At 52.8% G+C, this 20732-nt stretch overlaps 1 protein-coding gene across 5 annotated transcripts in view; it reads right to left on the bottom strand.

Moving 5' to 3' along the window:
- The window catches only part of LARP1 (La ribonucleoprotein 1, translational regulator), a 44225-nt gene that overhangs the window by 9177 nt on the left and 14316 nt on the right, over positions 1–20732 (bottom strand). Inside the window, exons 2-12 of one of the 5 annotated variants that reach the window (XM_085073795.1) lie at positions 18918–18944; positions 7636–7697; positions 6043–6108; positions 5139–5310; positions 4453–4584; positions 4135–4278; positions 3312–3474; positions 2950–3094; positions 2559–2733; positions 1541–1710; positions 913–1272 (exon numbers count right to left, since the gene is read on the bottom strand). In XM_085073795.1, coding sequence (XP_084929921.1) covers positions 913–1272; positions 1541–1710; positions 2559–2733; positions 2950–3094; positions 3312–3474; positions 4135–4278; positions 4453–4584; positions 5139–5310; positions 6043–6108; positions 7636–7697; positions 18918–18944 — 1616 coding nt within the window. Of the gene's footprint in view, positions 1–912; positions 1273–1540; positions 1711–2558; positions 2734–2949; positions 3095–3311; positions 3475–4134; positions 4279–4452; positions 4585–5138; positions 5311–6042; positions 6109–7635; positions 7698–14174; positions 14324–18917; positions 18945–20732 lie in introns of those variants that run through there. The other 4 variants (XM_085073796.1, XM_085073799.1, XM_085073798.1 and 1 more) reach the window with 4 other exon arrangements.

The following is a 20732-nucleotide window of genomic DNA, read 5'->3' as shown; positions in this document are numbered from 1 at the left end:
GCACCTGCTCCTTTCGGGATTTTACCACCCAGGTCAGAGGCAAAGCAGTAAAGCTCAAAATGAGCTCAGTGACCCATTCCTGGACAGGACCCCCCTGCCACCATTTTGTGTCCCTAGAGTCCCCTCCCCACATCTTCACAGCCATGCTGGCAGTGGGGCACAACACTCCCACAGATCTGAAGGACTCACACACTGTCCCTGTCACCTGCTCTCCCCACACCCTCAGCTGTCCTCGCAGAGAGCAGCACTGCTTCAGCAATGGGCCAGGTACCAGAGTTGGAAGCACTGAGCCCAGCTGGGAGCTCCAACACGTCATTCTGCCTCACAGCCATGATTTCTGTCACTGAATGACTCGAGGCAAGTCCCCGAAAGTGAGAGTCACCAAGTTGGGACCCAAATGTTTCAAAACAGCAGATGGGCTTTCTATAAAAAGCCCATGTCTGTGCAAACTGACACCAAAACGGAGAGCAGCACAGGCCAAGTGCAGCCCAGCCACCTATGAACGTGTCCCCAACAAGTGTAGTATCCAATAGACTGTGCCACAAAGCACAGGGCTCTGTGGGCAGTGCAGAGACATCCAGTTGCCCTCACAGATCTGGCACTGCCAGCCAAGATCCTGGCAGACAATGGGCCCCACGTTCCAGGTCACCTCACTACTGGCACTTTGTTTACCTGGCTGCAGCCTCACGTCTGGCTACAGCGCTGTGTTTATCCCTGCTACGGCCGAGCACGATGCTGGCAGCCAAGAATCCCAAATACTGCAAGAGGACTAATCCCAGCTTAGCTCTACCCCACGAGTGCACTGTAAACCCCTGCACTGCCCTTTCCACCCCAGCCCAGCAGCCACTGCTGCACACGAGGCTCCCCATAGCCCACCCAGATCCCTCCCTTCCCCGTGCCAGCCGCTCTCACCTTGATCTGTGAATACTCTGGCTCAAACTGCTCTGTCCACAGGTCCTGCTCATAGTAGTAGAGCCCATCATTGATCACCTTGGCCAGCTCTGAGCTCATTTTAGCCCTGGAAGTGTGGTTGCCAGTCCGGTCCCCGCCGGGATGCCGGCGCAGGTATGGAGGGGTCTGTGTCACGATGAGGATCTTGTTCACGTCGCGGTCGTCGATCTCGTAATCCGAGTCCTCGTCTGACCAGTCGGTGAAGGTGTTCTTGCGGCCATCCATCTGCTCCATCTCCTCATCAAAGAGGAAGTCGAGCTCCTCGGGTTCATCTTGGTCCTTCTGCTTCTGCTGCTGTGGTGTTTTTGACTCCTCTGGTTTCTACAGGTAGAGGGGCAAGGGTGACACAGGGTAAAGACCAAAGAGTGACACCAGACCCAGCTCTTGCCCCTTGTTTCTTTACCCCAGCCCATCTGGGGAGAACACATTCACACCACTGAGGAACAGCTCCAAAGGGGCTCAGATTGAAACAGGAGAGACTGGGACATCACTCCCAACAGACCCTACTTGATCTGACACCTGCCTACGTATGATCCAAGTCACCCCAACAAGCAGAGACTGCCACTCCAACAGCTCCCACCCCACTTACCTTGGGCCTGGCTGGGGAAGGTCGGGGTCTCTTCTTCACTTCAATCCATGTCTCTGAATCCAGGTCTGGCAGACTTGTGGACAGGCCCTTGGGCATCGTCTTCAGGTTACTGACCTCCTCTGTTTTGGTGGGGACAGGGCTGGCAGGACGTGGGGAGCCTGGAGCTGACTCTGGAGCCAACAAAAGCCACAAGGTGCTTTAGATGGAGGGAGGGAACCCAGGGGAATCATGCACTTACAAACTGCCTGACCATTCTGGCAGCATGGCTCAGCTTGCAGGACTAACTGGCATCCAGTGGCCAAGGTTGACCAGCACCAGTGCCCACAAGTGCTGGAGTGGGAATCTCCAGTCAAGCCTCTGATACCAGGGGTGGCCACAGAGCTTTGCAGGTGAGTTTCCCAGACACACAAAGCTCTAAAGCAGGTGCTCTGTTGTTCTCTGGGAAACCTTCCCAAGACAGTCTGGAGCCAATGGGAACAGATCTTCTCCTGCCAAAACTCTTACAAAAGCAGCAAGAAGATCCTCAGCTTAGGCCTTCAGGCCTAGCCCGTGGCTCCTTCCAGCCCCCATGGGATGGTGTGAGAAGAGCAGGGGCAGCCCATGAAGGACAGAAAACCCTTCTCCAGCACCTGGTTGACAGCTCCACACCTGCTGCCTCATTTGTGCCCAACATCCCCTAACCCAGCAAGGGGAAGTTGGATTCACAAGTGTCCTCTGCTCTGCCCAGCAGTTGTAGACTATTTCCAGGCAAGCCAAGAGACTTTCAGCAGGACTGACCCTCTCTGAATCCTGCAGCCCCAAAAGAGGAAAAGCCACACTTAGTCTCTCATATTTCCCACAAATGGAGGTGGCAGCACCCCGAGGGTCCAAGGACAGACCCCACACCAGCTCCCACCACCAAACAGAAGGCCAATGGCAGAGCCCTGAAAGGGGAACACTCCTGACTCTCAGGGTCTCAGTCATGCTGCAGTCCCAGCACTGCATCCCACGCTCTCCTCCACATTCCCCCCGTGCTCACCTGTCTCTTTCTGGAAGCTCTGCCGGGGCACAAACTCAGGGCAATTGATGAACTGTGAGAAGTCAGTCTGTGTGTAGTCTGCCATAGGAGGGCCAGGCAGAGCCCATTTTTCTGGCTGCTCTTTTCTCCTGATCTTCTCATCCACGATTTCCACCACCTTGCTGTCCTTCAGAGCCTGGAACCAAGCAAAACTTGGTTAACTTAGGGCCTTTCCTTGGCACACTGAGGGGGTCAGCCCAAGCCATTCCTCCCTGGGAGGACTAATAGGAGATTGGGAGCGAGTCAAGGACAAGGGAAGGCTCCACTCACACCTCATCCACAGCAAGCAGGCATCACACAGGGGTGGTGAGAAGCAGAACAAGAAGGAAAGGTCAGCTTTCCTCGTCCTCACCTTGATGATGAGGCTGATGTCAGTGGTGAGCGCCTGCACCCGGTGGAAGCTGGCGATCAGCGTGATGGGAAGGAAGCCATCCGAATCCATCTTGCGGCGCAGGAAGAAGTCTCGCTCCAGGTTGTCCACGCTGAAGTAATATTCTCTGTATGGACAATGTGAGTGAGAGGAAGCTCCAAGCCACCAGCCTCTGGGCGACCCCAAGGAAATAACCCACACACCCACTGAGGGGAGCAAGCCTAGGGAGCCCAGACATAACTGGTGCTGAAAGCAAGGCAGGGAGTCAGCACACCTCAGCTCTAACCCTTCCCAACCCTGCACAGTCCCCACCACCCAATGCTCAGACAAGGGGTGGTGCTTACATCTGCCTCTTGATGTAATCCTTGAGCAGCTCCTGGTCCACACTGTAGAGCTCAGCACTGCTGATGTTGTCGAAGTAGTAGGTGATGTTGCTGGCGTACTTCTGGGTGCGGGAGCCATCTGAGCCCTCGAATTTCCGGTACCCATACTGGTAGTCAAAATGCCCTGGGGGATACCAGCCAGGGTCAGCACAGAGCCCCTGTGATCTGCCACACAGGCTGCACTGCCAGAGGGGGTTGGACTCCTGTGCAAATAGTTCCCTCTGCACTGTTCCTGAGGACTCCCTGGAAGCCTGCAGTGGGGCACCCACATCCCTCATCCTCCTGCTCTCTGCCTTTGCCACAGAAGAGGCCAGGAACCCTCTTATCCAGGAGCAACTGGGCAGCCCAGCTGACACACCAAGGCCCCACACTGAAGCTGATTCAGGGTTGGCACAGACACTGCCCAGTGAAATGCCAGGGCAGATGCTCTTCCTTATCCAAGCCACGATGCCTGCTTGGCTCTCAGTATGGCATAAAGCCTTCACAGACTATCAACATGATTCAACTCCAATTCACAGAGGTATTTCAAGGGGCAGAAAACACGAAAAAGAGCTTGGCCTGAATAGCAGGAAGACATTTACTTTTGTAAAAATAATAGCAAGAATTATTTGCTTTGTTAAAAGCAGATCAACTCACCAGCTGCACAATACTTCCCTGTATCCCTGCAGTGCTCTGCCCTCCCCAGCCCACTTCAGAGCCCCAGGTCTCTCAGGCACACAGACACAGAGCTCTGCACACTGCATCACTCTCCCTGCAGCCACAAGCCCACACACACAGTGATCACCTCCTCTGCCACGGCCACGGCCCCTGCCCCGGCCACGGCCTCGGCCCCGGAAGGTTCCTCGCACAGCTCCTCCCTCGCTCTTCACGCTGGAGGTCTCGTCGTGGTCCTGCCAGCTGCGCTCGTGCTTGTTGTCAGGGTGCCAGCCTGCAGTACATGGGGAAGGAGAGGCAGGAGGGGTGTTAGGGCATGGCAGCACCTCCCTGGAGCAAGCCAGCCGCGCCCAGAGCCCTCTGAATGCAGGGAAGTTGCCCCCTGGGCACCAGGGCTCGCTGTGCCCCGCGGCCAGGCCAGGAGCAGGTCCCCAGCCCGAGCCCCCACCTTTGAGCTCGCCGCGGTTGCTGGAGGGGTGCCTGTGCTGCTCGTTTTGCCGGTTGTTCCGAGAGGCCGTTTTGTCCCTAGGCACCTCTGACTTCATGTCTATCTGCAAAGGGACCCACTTGTGTTTGTTGCCTGCAAAAGGACAGGGTTTGGGTGTGACACAGGTTCAGAGCGTCTGCTTCCTCCCCCGCAGCCCCCTCTTGCCACACAGCCCCCACATGTGGAGGAGAGAAAGCAGCAGGGCCCTTTGGACAGACTCTGTCCTCTGACATCCCTCCAGGCCTCACTGGATGCAGAAAAGCTCTGACCAGGACTCTCAGACATGGAGGGACATGATTCAGAACTTGCCTGTAGCAATTATCACAACACTTGTCCTTCCTCTGCCCCTTTCTGCCTGCCCAGGCTCAGGCCAGACTATATCATCCATGGCTGGTACAAGCCACAGTGAGGGGCTGTTCTCTGCCACTGCAGAGCACATGGGAGAGCAACCTCCTGCCCTGCCCCTGCTTCCACCAAAATGACACCTGAAGCCTACACACGCCTTTCCCCACAGCTCTCCCTGTGCTGGGATCGTGTCCTGCAGCAAGGCCCTTAGGGAAGGCAGTGGATGCTTCCACCTGCCTGTGAGTTGTGAATGGGGAGACAAGCTGAGCCCAGGGGACTGTCCCCACCGGCTTCTGCCTTACCTTTCTTCTTCTGGGCTGACTTCTGGTTGTCATCATCACCATTCTTCTCCTCCCCAGACTCATCAGATTTGGTCTTCAGGCTCTCTTTGCCGTCGCTTCCATCCCCCTTTTCCTGCTCTTTCATGTCTTTCTTGACAGGCAGCTTCCGAAGGGACGGTGCTTTGTGCGGCTGCTGGGGACACAGCAGGGCAGGGAAGATGTGAGAGGTGGGAGAAGTGAAGAGCTGGAGGCAGACCCCAGCTATCTCAGCAGGAACAGGAAGACCCTGCCCTAGGCTGGGTGCATCCTTGCTCTGCCTCCCAGAGCTGTTCCGCTCCTGGGGAAGGGCTCATGGCTGATGGGATGCTGGGAAGTGCTGGAGCTGAGACACTGAGATGGGCTACCAAGGAGACCTGGTGCTCATGGGTGGGGTTGTCCTATAAGGGACCAGACTGCCCCAGTGGCAAAAGGGTGAGTGACCACCTTGCCCTGACAGACAGCCAGGAGCTGGCAGAGCAGCATCCAAAAATAGAAAGGCTTCAACAACACCCATGTCCTCAGCAGGGAGGAAGGGCCAAGCCCCCTGGGCGCACCAAACCTTTCTCGTGCATTTCAGTTCCTCCTGTGGAACTCTGGCCCAGCCCCTTTCTGCACGGAGCAGCCCTGAGCAAAGTGGGTCTGGGAGCTGCCCTACCTGCTTCAGCCAGCCCAGGGTTCAGACTGGGCTCCAGGTCCCAGAATAGCACCGAGGGAGGGAGTCTGCCACACGGGCAGCCCTAAAAGGAAATTCCCTGCACGCTATTCCTGGCTGCCTCCACACTGACACTCAGCACCCCAAATGGCCTGGCTCAGCCAGTGCTTCCAGAGGGACAGGGAGGTCTGCAAGGGCCTTATCCTGCTCATCACAATGGTTCTGTGCTCTTACCTGGACGCTCTTGTGGGCTATTTCTCCAGGTGTTGGCCAATTTGTGGCATCACCGAAGTCACCAACCTTGTACCAAAGAGAAAGGTTCCATTAGTGTACAAGCTGCAGCTGCTGCTCCCTGCAGCAGGGAAGAATCCTTTCCACCCACAAACAACTGTCCCCAGGAGGCTGGAGGGTGACACCCACACTGCACATACACAGCCCCTCTCCCCACCCAAGCAGGGTCCCTGAACTAATCCCAAGTAACTGCAGACAAGTTTATGCTCATCAAAGATTGTAACGAGGGTGCTACCAGTCCTGCAAGCTCCCAGCCTCCCACAAAATATTCTGCTCTAGCACATTTGGCAACAAGTTGTCCAGGGTAATTCACTCAATCACAGGCACCATCCCCTGGGCAGAGAAAGCACTCAGCTTACAGCATTCTAAATCCACCAGAAGCAACCACAACCAACTGAAGAAGCTCTCCCACCTAGTGGCAGGTCACAGCCAGGCACAGCCCCACTGATGTGCAAAACTACACCACCACGTGCTGGCAACAAAGCAAGGGGATGGTCTAGTGGTGGGTGAGAAAATTCAAGCAGGTGATGGGTGATGGGAGCTCACTCATTCCAATCACCCCATGGCCACACTGGGGAACATCAACTACTTCTCTGCTGAATAAATGTCCTGGTTACTACCATAATTTCTATTTCTTTCAGGTTTCAGAGGACCTGCAGGACAGAGGAAAGAAGCCAAATAGCTTCCCAGGTACCAAATGAGTCATGGCTGGGCATTGAGTTTATCTGGGCACAGAAACTCCTCCTTGCCCTTGTGGGGTTGTTATTTCCAAACTAATTTGGAGTCAAATTAATTTTTTATCCCTCAGGAGACCACATCTTTACATGCAGGTGCCATGCTCCTCTGCCCAGGAGGCAAGTTTCCTGGGAAAACCAATTCCAGTGCAGGGCCATGTCTGTTTCAGAGAGGAGCACCTTCCATCCCCAGGGCCCTCCTCTCTCCAAAATGGAACAGAGAAGGAAAGTCCTATCAAGTTGCAGAGTCATCCCCACTGGCTGCTGGGAGCCAGCACCAACAGCCCATGTCCCCAGCTGTGCCCCAGAAGTATCTGTCCCTCCCTCACCCATTGATTCCCTGGAACAAACTGCCCTGGTTCCTCCAGAGGAGTTGCTTTGTCTGACATCAATTCCCCTGGTTCTCTGTGTGCCAGGGAGGAACAGACTGCACAGGGAAGGACAGACCTGTGGACACACCACTGTCACTGCCTTGTCTGCACTGCAAAGCTGAGCCCGTAAGGAACTTGAGGTGTCCTCACATTGGGGTGAGAGGTTTCCCACATCCAGGACTGCTCCAAGTGCCTCCCAGTGAAAGGGGAGGTGAGCCCCAACCAGGCTGTGCAGAAAACCAGTCAAGACAGCACACAAGACCACTAAAATGCTAAAGAGGAGATGGAGAACAAGGCCAGCACATCAGCCTCTCCACAACCAGGCTTGTGATGGGAGAGCTCTGCAATCCAGACCCTTGACAGGCTCATGCAGCACTGACAACTGCACCAGAAGCTGGGGACAAGTGAGGGGAGAGCAGCCACAGCCTCACCTTGCTTCCTTTCCTCTGTCTTGGGTTTGCAGCCCTCACCACTTTCGCTGGAGTTGTAAGTTCTGCAAGAGAAGAAAAACAAAAGTGTTAAAACACAGCTGAGGGCTGCGGGTGGGAGTTTTGGCTCTGGAGAGAAGTGGGTAGGAAGCAAAGCAGCTCCCCCTTCAGCAAAAGAAGGCTAAGAGGAAAAGGTGAACAGAAAGCAGTGCCAGTTCCTAACCTGAGTCTTGGAACGGTCCTATTAAGATCAGAAAACTCCTGACCAATCCAGGTGGCCCAGAGATGGACTTTTAACCCCATCCTGCTGCAGGAAGGCACTCCCTGCCTTAGCTCTGCACTCCCCACTTGGCCTTGCCAACCAGGGAGAAGGGGGGAGGGGGCAAGGAGCTCAGCTCATTCTGCAAAGCACCCACAGAACTTGATCTGTTAGGAACAGTAAAACAAACATGCCCTTGAAGAGCCAAGGCCCATCACGGCACCATGAGGCCAGTGCTCCCCAGGGAGCAGAGCAGGGCTCTGACAGAGAGGTGCAAAAGTCTGTGGCTGCTGAATCCTGGTTTGAACTCATGCATCCCAGCAGGGGCAGCAAGCTCAGGAGAGAAAATGTACAGAATGAGCCAGATAAATCAAGTGCCTAAATCCTGCTACAGACAGAAGTATTTAGGCACTGAAGCACTTCTGGGATGTTTTAACACATCAGAGTGAGACTCTTGGGGTTCACACCACCACAGACCTCACAGCAAGTCACGATCTCGACCCCACCATGACCCATTTTGGCCCCTGCTCACACAGCACCTCCCTACAAGCAGAAACATAAGTTCAACTTGCTTTTTCCCTCATGTTTGGCTGCAAGGTCTTTGGATCAGGCTCACACAGGGCATGTAGAGCCTGACCAACAGAGCAGCACAACTCTGCCCAACACAAACCAGCCCTACAAGGAGCACAAACGAGGGTCTCCTGCAGGACACTGGTGCTCCACAGGGGGAGGAGAGCCTGCTTGGCCCTGCCTCGAGGGGCAGCCCATGCCAGGTGCTCCTGCAATGAGGATTCTGCTGACTCACTGGCTTTGTTTAGAAGAAAAGCAGCCCTGACTGGGGTAGGGTGAGGGTGGGAGGACCGGCAGAGGCTATCTGGGGATGCCCCAGGAAACACCCTGAGTAGCCTACTCAGCTCTGCTCCAAGCTGCCTTTGATCTCCTGCACAAGGCCGGACAACTTTGCCTGGATGATCAAAACCGGTCCCCTTCTGAGCCCCGAAACCAGTGATTCATCCTGGCCTTGCTCAGAGCTGGAGGCTTTGAAGCGTCAATAAGGCAGAGTCAGACATGGCAGGACAGAGCCACGTGCACTCCCCTTCCCCAATTCCTTTCTCTATGGCTTCTGCATAGGGATTTCAACTCCAGGAGAATCCACACTGGGTCCCTGAATCCTTCCTTTTCCCCCTAGGACGTCGCCAACCCACCTGCAGTTCCTCCCTTCACGAGCAGCAGCAGTCCCACGTGTCCCTCATTTGTCCCACGTGTCCCTCATTTATTCCATGTGCACTTCATTGAGAATCCTAGCTCCACGGCACAAAGCTTGCCACGAGGCTTTTAAACTTCTCTGCTAGTGTAGGAAGAGCCAGCACTTTCAAAACAGCCCCCAAAATCCTCCACTCAGCACCCACAGATGTCACCAACTAAATATAGCTTCAACAGGCACCAGGATCTACAGCACAAACCCACAGCCAGCCCGGTTTTCCATGGATACAGAGCACCCCTGCCTGCTCCAACAGCACTGACGGGACTGGCACAGCCTGCTCAGGCTCTGATCTCTCAGGCTGGGGACAGCAGGGATCCCTCTCTCCCTGCACGGATCCCATCCAGGCGCCTAGTGCCACCACAGCACAGCCCCAGTGCTCACAGCAATAGCATCCAGCCCTTTCCTCCAGCTGCTTCAGCTCAGGAGCCCTCAAGGCCATAGATGTGCTTTTTTTTTTTGGGAACCAGTGAAAGAGAGGTGCCCTCAGAAGCAGCAGTGAAAGAGGACACCGGGGCACAGGCTGCAGGGGCGGGTGCCACAGACTCCATCATCTCTGCGGGGGAGGGAGAAGATTGTTTGAAACAAGTTCTGCCGCTTTCCTTATCTGCAAGATATGAACAGGGATCCCTTATCTCGCTGAGGTGCTGAGAAGACTAATTAGCATTTGCAGAGCGCTGCGGAAGACAAAACACAAAGCAAAGGGCTGCAGCCCGGCAGGGAGGGAAGGAGGGAGGTGCTCCGGGCAGCTCTGGCCGGTGTGGAGCGTGGATGGAGCCGAGATCCAGCAATTCACGGTGGAGACCAAGGTAGGAGACCAAGAGGGTGTGACTGTGCTGGCAGATACGCGGCCAGACACAGCGAGGGGAGGCCATGCATGCCTGGCACCCTCCAGGGCACACCAACATAACCAAGGGCACCAGTTCCAGCCCATCAAAATTCTGGAGTCAAGCTCCTGGACATCAACCCCAAAACTGTCCTTCATGTTCCCTTTCAGAGACCCTAATAGACCAAGAGTTTTAAAAACCAAACCTAACCTACCCAAAAGACATTTAGGTTAAACCAGGTGCTCAAGCTCCATGAGAAAACCTTCCTACAGGGACAGCAACGTGTCTTGCGGTCCTCAGCTGAAAAGACCTCCTGCATCAAAATCTCACTGTATCAGCCTGGGAAGTGGTGAGCAAGTGAATGCTGCACATCCCACACAGGAGCTCAGGACAAACAGCAAGGGACACTGGATACTGCCTTGGTTCACAGCCGAGCCTTTAAAAGCTGCTGACAGATGTCTCAGACCTCTGGGCGTCTCACAACGCTCCTTTTGCATCTGTCTGGTGGCAGTAAGTAATTGCAGTTGCACTAGCAGTGCCTGAGCACCTCCTGAATAACAGGGCCTCTCTGTGTGAGGGGACAGACAAAACAGCTGCAGCAGGAGCCAGGGCTTTAGTGCTGTGAGGCTGGCACGGGGACAGCGGGCAGGGAAGCAAGGAGCAGCTTTGCCTGCGGCCACAGAGCAGATGCTGGCACAGCCAAGAACAGAAAAGCAGGTCTCGAGTTTTGATCTGCTGCCTGCAGCCAGAACCTGATCGTTTGCCCAGCCGTGGGGTTGCCCAGCCACGAGGAGATTATTTCTTAGCAACCAAGGGGACGAGGCACAGGTGGGAGCACCCACGGCAGCCCCAATGCTGCTATCACAGCCAAACTCTTCCCACAGCCACAGCACAGCAAAAACACTCGCTGGCTTTGGACACTCTCTCTCCAGCACACCTGACAAACACCCAGGGCAAGGGCACCTCGTCCTTTCTGTCAGCCCACACCTGGCTGGGGCACAGAGCCCCCAGGGTGTGAGCCTCACAGGGGCATCCAGGTGAGCAAACACCTCCTACCTGGAAGAAGAGCCCTTGCACGAGGACCAGACAGCCAGAGTGACAGCAGGGCCATAGCTAAATGTCCCTCCACCCCCACAGGAACATGTGCCACAGGATCACTGAGCTCAGCCAAGGAGATGTATTTACTACTTTACCTGGGAAAATCAAACCAACAGGCTGGCAGCCTGGTTTCCTGCTTTTTCTTGCATCCAACAGAATTTATAAAGGAATTTTAGAGAATGTAGATGAAGAGAGGGAATAAATCTGCAGTGCGGGGCAGAGACCTGGCATTATTGCAGAAATACCTGCATGTATAGCAGGATTCAGAGACTGGATTCAGAGACTGCACTCAGTCCAGGACCTGGAGTCTGAGCCTGACCAAGCCATCAGAGCACACAGCTGGTCAGCTTCATGCCCACCAAGAGCACACAGACATTTGCAGGACCAGTCCTGCAGCCCAGATGTGACCTGCAAGCCAACAACAGTCCCTGCTGCACCAGCAGCCCATCTGCTGCAGACAGTGACAAAGCTCTTCCTTGTTGAGAGCTCATCCCCAAGAGGACCCCCTGAACTTCCAGGCAGAGAAGCCCTGAGGGATGGGCAAACCACCCTTGCTGTAAAGGGGCTGGGAAGCATAGACAGACGGGAGGGGACCTCAGCATCCCCAGGGTGCCATTTGGTAGCAGCCCTGTGTGCAGAGAGGTGCAGATATCCCCAGAGACCAAGCAGCAGATCCATCCCTTTCCCTGCCTCCCCAGGAGCTGCTCCCAGCACCGCCTCAGCCATGTGCCACAGCTAATGCCAGACTGAGATGGGAAACACTTGTCGCTGCAACTCCACACACGAGCGGAAAAGCCTGGGATTTATAGCACTGGCTGCTTGGCATGCTCGCATTTTGCTGAAGGCATCACAAGACACACAAAGCCAGCAAGGTTCAGGACAGGCTCAGCCCACAGACTGCACCTCCTCTAGGTTTGCAGTGTTTCACAGCCCTACCTCCCACCAAATCACAGTTGCAGCCGGAGGTGAGTGCATGGAGAGGGAAACAAGGGAGCACTGGATGGAGTTCTCCAGCAGCTCTAAATGAGATGCTATCACAAGGACATCTTGCAACACAAAGGGGTTGGTGTCTCCACAACAGGGGCTCCTGCCTGCTCCCAGGGACTGCAGAGAACCACAGTCAGCCCCACCACTTGCAGCACGAGGTCTCACAGATCCCAGCTGGCAGCGTCTGGCCTCGCTTGCAAAGGTAAGAGGAATATCTGCAACACCTCAGCAATATCAGAAGTTTACTGTATGTGCAAGAAAAACTGCAGTGGTATGGGCAGGGTCAGGACCAAGCAGTAGACTGGATCCTTAAGGTGGATGGCTGAGCAGGATTCAGGCTTGTAAAGCATGTGGGAAGCCAGTTCAGCCAGAGCAGGGGATAAGCTGCAGGCAGCATGGCTCAAAGCCTTCCAAGCAATTTTCCACAGCTCCTCAGCAGAAGCTCCACCGTACAAGCCCTACTGTAACAGCAAAGGAAGCAAGGAGCTGCCTACACCTCGCTGCAATGTAAGCTCTGCAACTGCTGCAAAGATCACTCGCTAAAAATAGCTTCAAAAAGGGCATCTGACAACTCTGCAGAGAGCATGAGAACACTCCCACCTGGGTGTCCTAGGCAGCTCCAAGAGCTTGGGAGTTTGCCCTGGAAAAATGCAGGGAGGAAGGCCACGGTACAGGCAGGTAGAGCCAGGACAGCGCAGTCACAGGCTGAGTGTGGGCATCAGAGTTACAATCCTAGCTCTCTAAACCCTCCCATCCCTCAGCTGATAGTCCTGAGAGCCTCGGAACAGGGGGAACAGCTCAAGACACGTGCAGAGCCCATCTCTGCTGACAGCATGAACGGGCAGCACAGATTCTCACAGCGAGCAGGGGCTCCAGTCAGACCACAGCCCTTCTCAGGAGGAACAGCACTGCTCCTTTCAGTGCACACAGCTGCCACAAGCTCTACACACACACGTTATCTGCAGGGTCTCACTTTTATTTCCAGCGCAAACGAAGGGCAGGAAGGGTCTGGACTCACCAAAAATGCATGATCATCTTCCCTGCAGCATCTCAGTCCAAGACAGAAACGCTTCAACTTGAGACCAAGCTACACTCCAGCAGGAGCACGTTAGGAAATGCCAACAGGCATTTCTAATGTTAACAGTGTCAGTGAGAGCAGCCTGGATTCTTCCTGGCACAGACAGCTACTATTAAAGGTAGCAAATGAACTCTGTCTTAAGGGCAAGCGACATCTTTCCACCGCCTTTTCAAGCAAACCTCTTCCCTGAAGAGGATTTCTAGGAAACTCCTGACACACAACCCATGCTCACAGCGCTGCACACATATGAACACCCCACCAGTTTTCTACAAAAAATTCATCCCCAACTAAGGGCTCTCTCCAGGGCAAGCCAGTGGTTCCCAGAAACGAAGAGGCATTGCACAAGGGACACAGCCAAGGTCACCTAGCTGACCAGACTCCAGAAACTGTCAAAATGAGGAAGCTGAGCTGGCTCAGGCCCCCAGAGCTGCTCAGGCACCCTGCTCTGTCTGAGCAGGGAAAAGGCACCCACCACCTCTACAGGAGAGGCTACTCCAACACCAGTGCCTGACCCAGCATGTCTGGTGCAGACATCTCCATCTGGCAGATGTCACCAGCAATTCCTCTGCCAGCATGGAAGACAGAAAAGCCTTCAAGGACACCCATGAATACTCCATCAGGTTAAATAGTTCAGGGAGAGGGGCTGGAAAAGCCGGCGGCACTCCAGGGAAAATGCTCCAGGGAAAACACCGCGTCAGTCTGGGGCCCTGAGAAAAGGCATGAGTTGATCCAGCTGCTGCTCAGGGCACAAGGCACAGCAAGGACACCTCAGCACTGGGACAGGAGGGCACCTGAGGCAAGGCTGCAGGGGCCCAGGGTAAGCAAGTGAGCCAAATCGTGGAGGAGATGGAGGGTCAGGCCCTCCTCCAAACCAGCTCAGAGACCAGTTGATAATTCATGACCTAAAAAATAAAACCAGTGGTGGGGGAGAGGGATGACATGAACAGGAACTACAGGACAGCATGGACAGACACAAGGCAAGACTCACAACTCCTTATAAAACAGAAAAAAAACCCAACTCAACCCACTTACCTTCGGGGACAACTGATTTGCAAATTAAAAGGGGGTGTCCACCCTCCAGGAGGGATCAGGAGCAGTTTCCTCCACTCCAGCTTACTTTTGCTGCACCATTCTGCCTGTTCTGCCAGGCTCTAATGAAAAGCTAGTTAACAGTTAATTATTACCCATTCAGACACTCGATCCCCTACTCTGACTGCCGGCCGGGAGGGATAAGACAGTCACGTGATGCAAAAATCCCGACCTTATGAAAGCACGGGCAACTATATTTAGTTGGAAAAACGATGACCTAGCGAGCCTGCTCCTCCCTGGCCCCCCCTCAGAGGAGCCGACCTGCCACCTCCCGAGATCCTACCTCCATGGCACCCGGGAAGATCCTCATCCAGCAGGAGCTGGAATACTGAAACAGGGACACCTGGCACGGGAGCAAGCCCTGTGTGCATGTCCAGGCTGTCCCAGGGCACGGGGGCTAGACCAGCACACAGCCCGGGCTGGGGGGACCCTCCCTCCCCATCCTCAGTGCTCTGGAGTGGGTCACCTTGTCAGCAGCAAAAGCTGATAAGCACCAAGAGCAACAAACAGGGGCCTAGCCCAAGGTCCTGGACCTTATCTTGAAAGCGGGAGGCATACTGGGAACCTGACCAGTGTGACCAGCACAGGAGAGGCATTCAGCACAGGAGAGGCACTGCCTCCCTGGATCAGTCTACCCCTCTCTCCTCAGGGTGTCTGGGTGACCAAGACAGACACCAGCGTGCTGAGAACAGAGCAGGAGCCAAGGCAGAACCACTGCTGCGGAGAGACAGCCCCAGAAAAAAGGTGCGACAACAAAATCCAAGAGCATCATCTGCTCCCTGTGCGGTGAACGAGCTTCAAAGCAAAAGAAAAACAAAAAGCCTGAGGACCAGACATCATTAATCTCTTGTCATCAGCAGAAGGGTGCTCCCTGCCTGCATCCCGCTGTGGCTGACGAGACAGCACGACCGGCAGCGCCCGTAGCACGAGCAAGAGGAGGTCACTGCATTGCCACCGAACCCAGGGAGCTGTGCTGACATGATCCCTTTAATGGCCGTCAGCCTCTTCTGCAGCTGCATCTGGGGACTTGGAAGCTGACAAAACCCTTCCTGGGAAGCATCTGGTACGTCTCACTGTAAATATTTAACAACGAAGAGACGGGAATCGAGAGCCAAGCGCCTGCGGAGAGACCCTCCAGCTCCAAGCGTTCACACTGTCTGGGAGGAGACTGTGCAGCTCCCACTGTGCCAGTGGAGGGGGAGAGGGGTCGTACAAGGCAAAAGTGCAAACTCTGCACAAAATATGCCTCTGGAAAACCTCTCACCTCCAAGAGAATGGGTTTCCAGAAAGGAGACTGTGATGTAATTTAAATAACATGATTCCAAGTTCCCCCTGCTGTGACTCCTGGGTTGCCTGAGCTGTAACTTTTTCAGAGGCATGCCTGCAGGACCAGAGTGTCCCCTGAGCAGTGGCCACTTGCTAAGTGACCACTTAACCTTGCCCTGAGCCTGCACAGCTGCAAACCTGCCTCCCTGACTGCACAGAAAAAGAAGAGACTGAGCAGCAGCTCAGCTTGTGAGGCCAAGGAAGACAAAGCCAGCACCGTGCAGAAATCCAGCCTTCTGAAAGAAATCCCTGTCTTTCAGGACAGGGGAAAGCAATAGTGCTTAGCTGGTAGGTGCAGCAAACTTTCCCAGGAATTTAGGGAAGTCAGACCTAGGTCACCCACTAAGAAGGGTGTCTCCATAAATGAGCTGAAAAAATATTACAGTCCCATAACCACCTGGATTAAAGTCAGCACAGGTATGGGGGCTTCCTCCTGTTGGTGAATGCAGTGCTACAGGTGGCTGCCTCCCATGACAATACAGAGCATAAAAGTACAACACCCTAATCAAACTAAGTCTTCCCAAAGGAGTCAGGAATTACAGAGGAGTGCAACATAGCATTTTCCTAATTTAAAGATCCATCTCCCCTCCTTTTCTTTCTAAAGGATTAAAAACCACTTCCTTGTGGGTAGTATCACCCTCATCTCTTTACGAGAAACTTCACAGCATTTAATTCAAAGGGGCATTTATAAACTCAAGAAAGATCTCAGACACTACTGACAATTGCACAAAATGATCAGGTCAGGGTGCAGCAGATGAAAAACAGTCATCAGGAGTGGTGAAACCAAGACAGAGCATCACTTGCTGCTCTGTTGAACACCAGCGCATCCACAACTGCACCCTGCAGTCAGCGCTGGTCTCAAATTCAACAAGGGCACAGTGCTGTCACAGCTGCTCAAAGAAAAGCAATTAAACCACCCAGAGGCAGCTCCTCGAGAGGTGAGACTAAAAAGGCTGGGATCTTCCACCACAGAGAGGAGGAGGGCTGGCTGCAGCACACAGGAGGCCAGGAGGGCACAGGCACAGCTCACTAAGCTAGCAGGAGATCCACTTGAAGTGGCAAAAGTACTCCCTTCCAGAGCAGGCAGCAAACTTCACAAAGCAGCAACTCGTGGGAGCTGAAGAGCATCGGCTGCCTGGCAGAGGAGTTTGGTGCTCACAGGGAACTCATCCACAGACATCCAGCTGCAAATGTGCTCTCCAATCCTCCCCAACAGCAGAAGTGGCAATGTGAGAGTGTGTCCCTCTGCCCACCAAGCCCAGCCCTGCATCTCTCAAGGGTGTTGAAGTCTCTCAGCTTTTCCTCTAAACCCCAGATCACATGGTTTGAAGTGGCTTCTTCTGAAAAGCACCCTACAGCTGCTGAATCCTGGTTGGGAGATGTGGGAGAGGACTGAGGAACTGCTGTGTCAGACAGAAGTGAGGCCTCTCTCCAACAAGTGCTTTATTTGCAAACACTATTAGGTAACTGGGACGCAAACACTGCTGCCCTTCCACCTCCACAGCGCTGGCACGTGACGAGGGGATGATCCAGGCTGAGGATCCAAGCTGAGGATCCAGGCTGAGGGCAGGACGCCGCCAGCAGCCTTACACTAACAAGTGGGAACATGCTCTGGGGCACACTATAGCTCCTGTGCCTACAAAATGGCTGATTTTTGGCTCAGGCGCCCCACCTGTGCAATTCCCAACTCTGTTACTGCAATTCAGCATCTTCCATCACTCTGCTAACCACTTCCTTGGGAGAAGAACAATAGACTTCTCACCCAGAGGGAAAACCAGCCATACAGACCCACCTGACCTTAAAAAACAGACCCCTGACACATGTTTGGGAGTCCTGGCAACCTGAGCAAATTAACTAATTCAACAACCTTAGCAATGAAAGGGAGGTGAAGGAGTCAAACCCAACAGTCTCAGGAGTGCACAACAACTCTGATGGCAGGAGCAGTGCTACTCTGCCTTCACACTTCACTGTTTTCAGATAACAGGGCTTCCAAATAAGCTCAGTGCATGGGAAGAAAAAGCATGGCAGCAGCTTTAAGGCTTCACTGGAGAAGGTACAAGAAAGACTGCATAATGTCCTGTGCAGCTACCGTTTAGAGGAATCCTGTTTTAGCTTTAACTTATCTCCTAAAAAACATACAGAATTGTAAAAAAGCCCGAAGCTCTGTAGGTAATGTTTTCTGCAACACTGCTGACATGTAATAAACACTTTTTGAAGTGCTATCATCTGCTGCAGACACACACTCATGCCCCACCCTGGAGGCAGCTGTGGAAGGTCCCCAACCAGCTGGAGAACAGAGGATGGAGCTGTGCCAAACAAAGGACATCTCTGAGTTTGCAGCACAGGCAGACAAAACCCAACACCCAATGAAAGATCTTCAGCAGGGTGGAGAAAAGCCTCCTATGAATTCAACAGATGGGAATATACCTTTGCTCCTCCAAAACCTTAATATTTCATTTTCACATGTTGAGAAAGCATGAAAATCATGAGAGACTTACAAATGTGGAATCAAAGCCTTAATCCAGTGCATCTTGTGGTATACCACAGCCTCGTTAGCTGGCTAGAGCTCTGAAAACAGATCCATAACCTCCACCCCTCTGTTCAGTTCAGGAAGGTAACTGGAAGCCTCCAATGTTACACCAGACCACTCTAAACCAGTGAGTTATTTTTACTGAACTCTGCTTGAAGACAATGAAGCTGATTTCCATACTTCCAAATCCTCATCACACAATGCCTCCACCATCAACAGCAATTTACCCTCACACCAATAGGGTCAGGAAGTTTTTAGTGGCTTTTTGCACTGATGGCAACACAGTGAGTACCTTGGTTGTCCTTAAGAGCAATACTCAACAGCAACATACAGACTACAAACCACAGGGGAGGTTTGTGTCTTCCTGAAGTATTGCAAATTCAAATATATATCCTCAGGTTCATAGACACATCTGTGTGTATACAGGTAACAAACAACAACAAACTGAGCTACATTTGCATCTTGACACGTCAGTGTTTTCAATTATGTGTGATGACCAAGTTCCCAAACTCTTTCACCCTGGATATCCAAATTTGCTAAGCTACAATGTTTGGGAGGAAAGAACCTTCCAGCAGCTTAGCCATCACCACATGAAACCATAAGAGATGTCACTGTCATACAGGAATGGCCAAATATTAGAGGTTTGTACTTTCGTTAGAAAGTTTTTTGGGGGGTTTTGTTGGTTTGGGGTTTTTTGTTGCATTAATGTCCATTGCATATTCCCGTACAAATCTTCTAAATCTGGTTAGCACTGACTCTACAGAAAGAGAAGTGTAGGGAAGGCAAGGGAGAAGAAGGTTTGAAGAGCTCCATTTTTATTTAATACATACCAGACTGGCCGTCAGTTGAGAAGATATCTGTAAAAGAAAAGAAAAAAAAGATCAGTATTGGTTGCAGCTGGAGTACGAATCATATTTAAAAGGTCTCCTCTCTCGATTTGTTTGCTTTGGCTAAACAGAGGAAGCATTTTCTTAGTATCTCAAGTTAAACATCAATCCAGCTTGGAACCCACCTCAATTGAACCACTTGTTGTGAGAAAGACTTTGAAGGAATCTGTGTTTACTCAAACATGTTGCTCTCATAAATAACCTTCTGTATTGGCTTCTAACAGACAGCAGTGAGCAGTAAAAAAGGTTGCTGAGATGTACAAAGATCCACACAATGAGCTACTTGGTGGCACCTCACGCTCCCCCTGAGCAGCAATATCACATGGAAACCTGCAAGGAACATCTAAGAGGGAGCACAGGTGGAAGTCAAGGCAAAAGCCAAGTGAGCTTTCTCCTCATGGTCCTTGGTCTTTGCAGCCACAAGGGACATCAGCAGCTGTGCCTGGCTCTAACACAGCACCTACACCACAGAATGGGCAGCCAGACACATTCAACCCATCAGCAAATGAACACCCAGGGCCTTGGCACATCACTCATCATGCCAGGAGAACCCCTTCCCCTTCCCAGCTCAGGAGTCTCTGCCAACAGGCACAGCCCACAGCACAGGACAGATGGAGTCTGGGTGGCTCAGACCCCAAAACAGATTATTCAACCTCCCCAGCCCCCCAAACTCTTCCCAGTTAGAGGTACAGGCCCTTCTGAAGGACCTTATGTGTTGCTGGGAAGATGTTTACTGAAGTAGCTGGGAACAACCAGACTTTTCATTTGAGGAGCACACAGGACAGTGTGTGTGGAAAAACCCTGTTGATAAAGGCCCCCCAAGAACTTATGAAAACAGTACTTCTGAGAGAGCAACACATTATGTTTTCTTCAAGGATCCTGGAAGAGGAGGGGGAAGGAAGGCTGCCAGCTAGGCAAGGTCCTTCTGGGACAGGGGCAGGCCCCTGGCTCCTGCTTATCAGCTACCCAAAACACACATTCAGCTGGAAAGTCACAAGAGTTGCAGCAAGGACTACCCCTCAGGCAGGGCAATGCTCTCTGGCCTGCAGAAACAGCAAAAACATCCCTCTGCCAAAATAACTTCTCTTCCTTTGACTTGTGCCATGTTCAAAGCATCCTCAGGCAGGGATGCTTTCACACCATGTATGAGCAGGAAGAGGCAAGTGGAGGAAAAACCCCCTAGAAGTTGAATCAAGACTGCCTCCACCATTATTACTACACAGTTATGTTCTGTGGCCATTTGAAGGCATGATATCAAGGACAACCTAGCACCTCCAGAACAGTCTCTGAACACCAGTCTGGATCCTTTGCAAGCTGCATGTTATGCTGCAATCCTCCACCAGCCCACGTCCCACATTCAGTTAAACATCTTGTATTTCTGTGATGGTCAGTGATGGGCTCAGGCTCCTACAATGACCTGAAACATGCTGATTTATAGAATCATAAAATGGTTAAGGTTGGAAAAGACCTTTAAGATCTCAAACAAGATACAATATATTTCCCTACTTGGGCTTCTCTGCAAAGGAACAAGGTGGTAACACTGGTATCCCACCTGTTTGGATCAGCTTGCTGTACCAGATGTTACCAAAAAACAAAATAAAGTAACTACACCACAATGGTTGATAAAATAAATTCCTTTGTGCCAGCCACGAACTTAGCAAAGCCAGGCTTTGGCAAACTGGCTGTACCCTGAGGGGTGCAGTTCTCCAGTCTGCATTCCTGCTAGTCCCACCAACTCTTCATCAAACACAAGCCACA

Source organism: Lichenostomus cassidix, chromosome 13 (assembly GCF_008360975.1).
Source record: "Lichenostomus cassidix isolate B80296 chromosome 13, HeHo_3.0, whole genome shotgun sequence".
In the NCBI taxonomy this organism is placed as follows: domain Eukaryota; kingdom Metazoa; phylum Chordata; class Aves; order Passeriformes; family Meliphagidae; genus Lichenostomus; species Lichenostomus cassidix.
The sequence above is the reverse complement of the archived record's forward strand: the minus strand, read 5'-3'. Positions and strand labels throughout refer to the sequence as shown.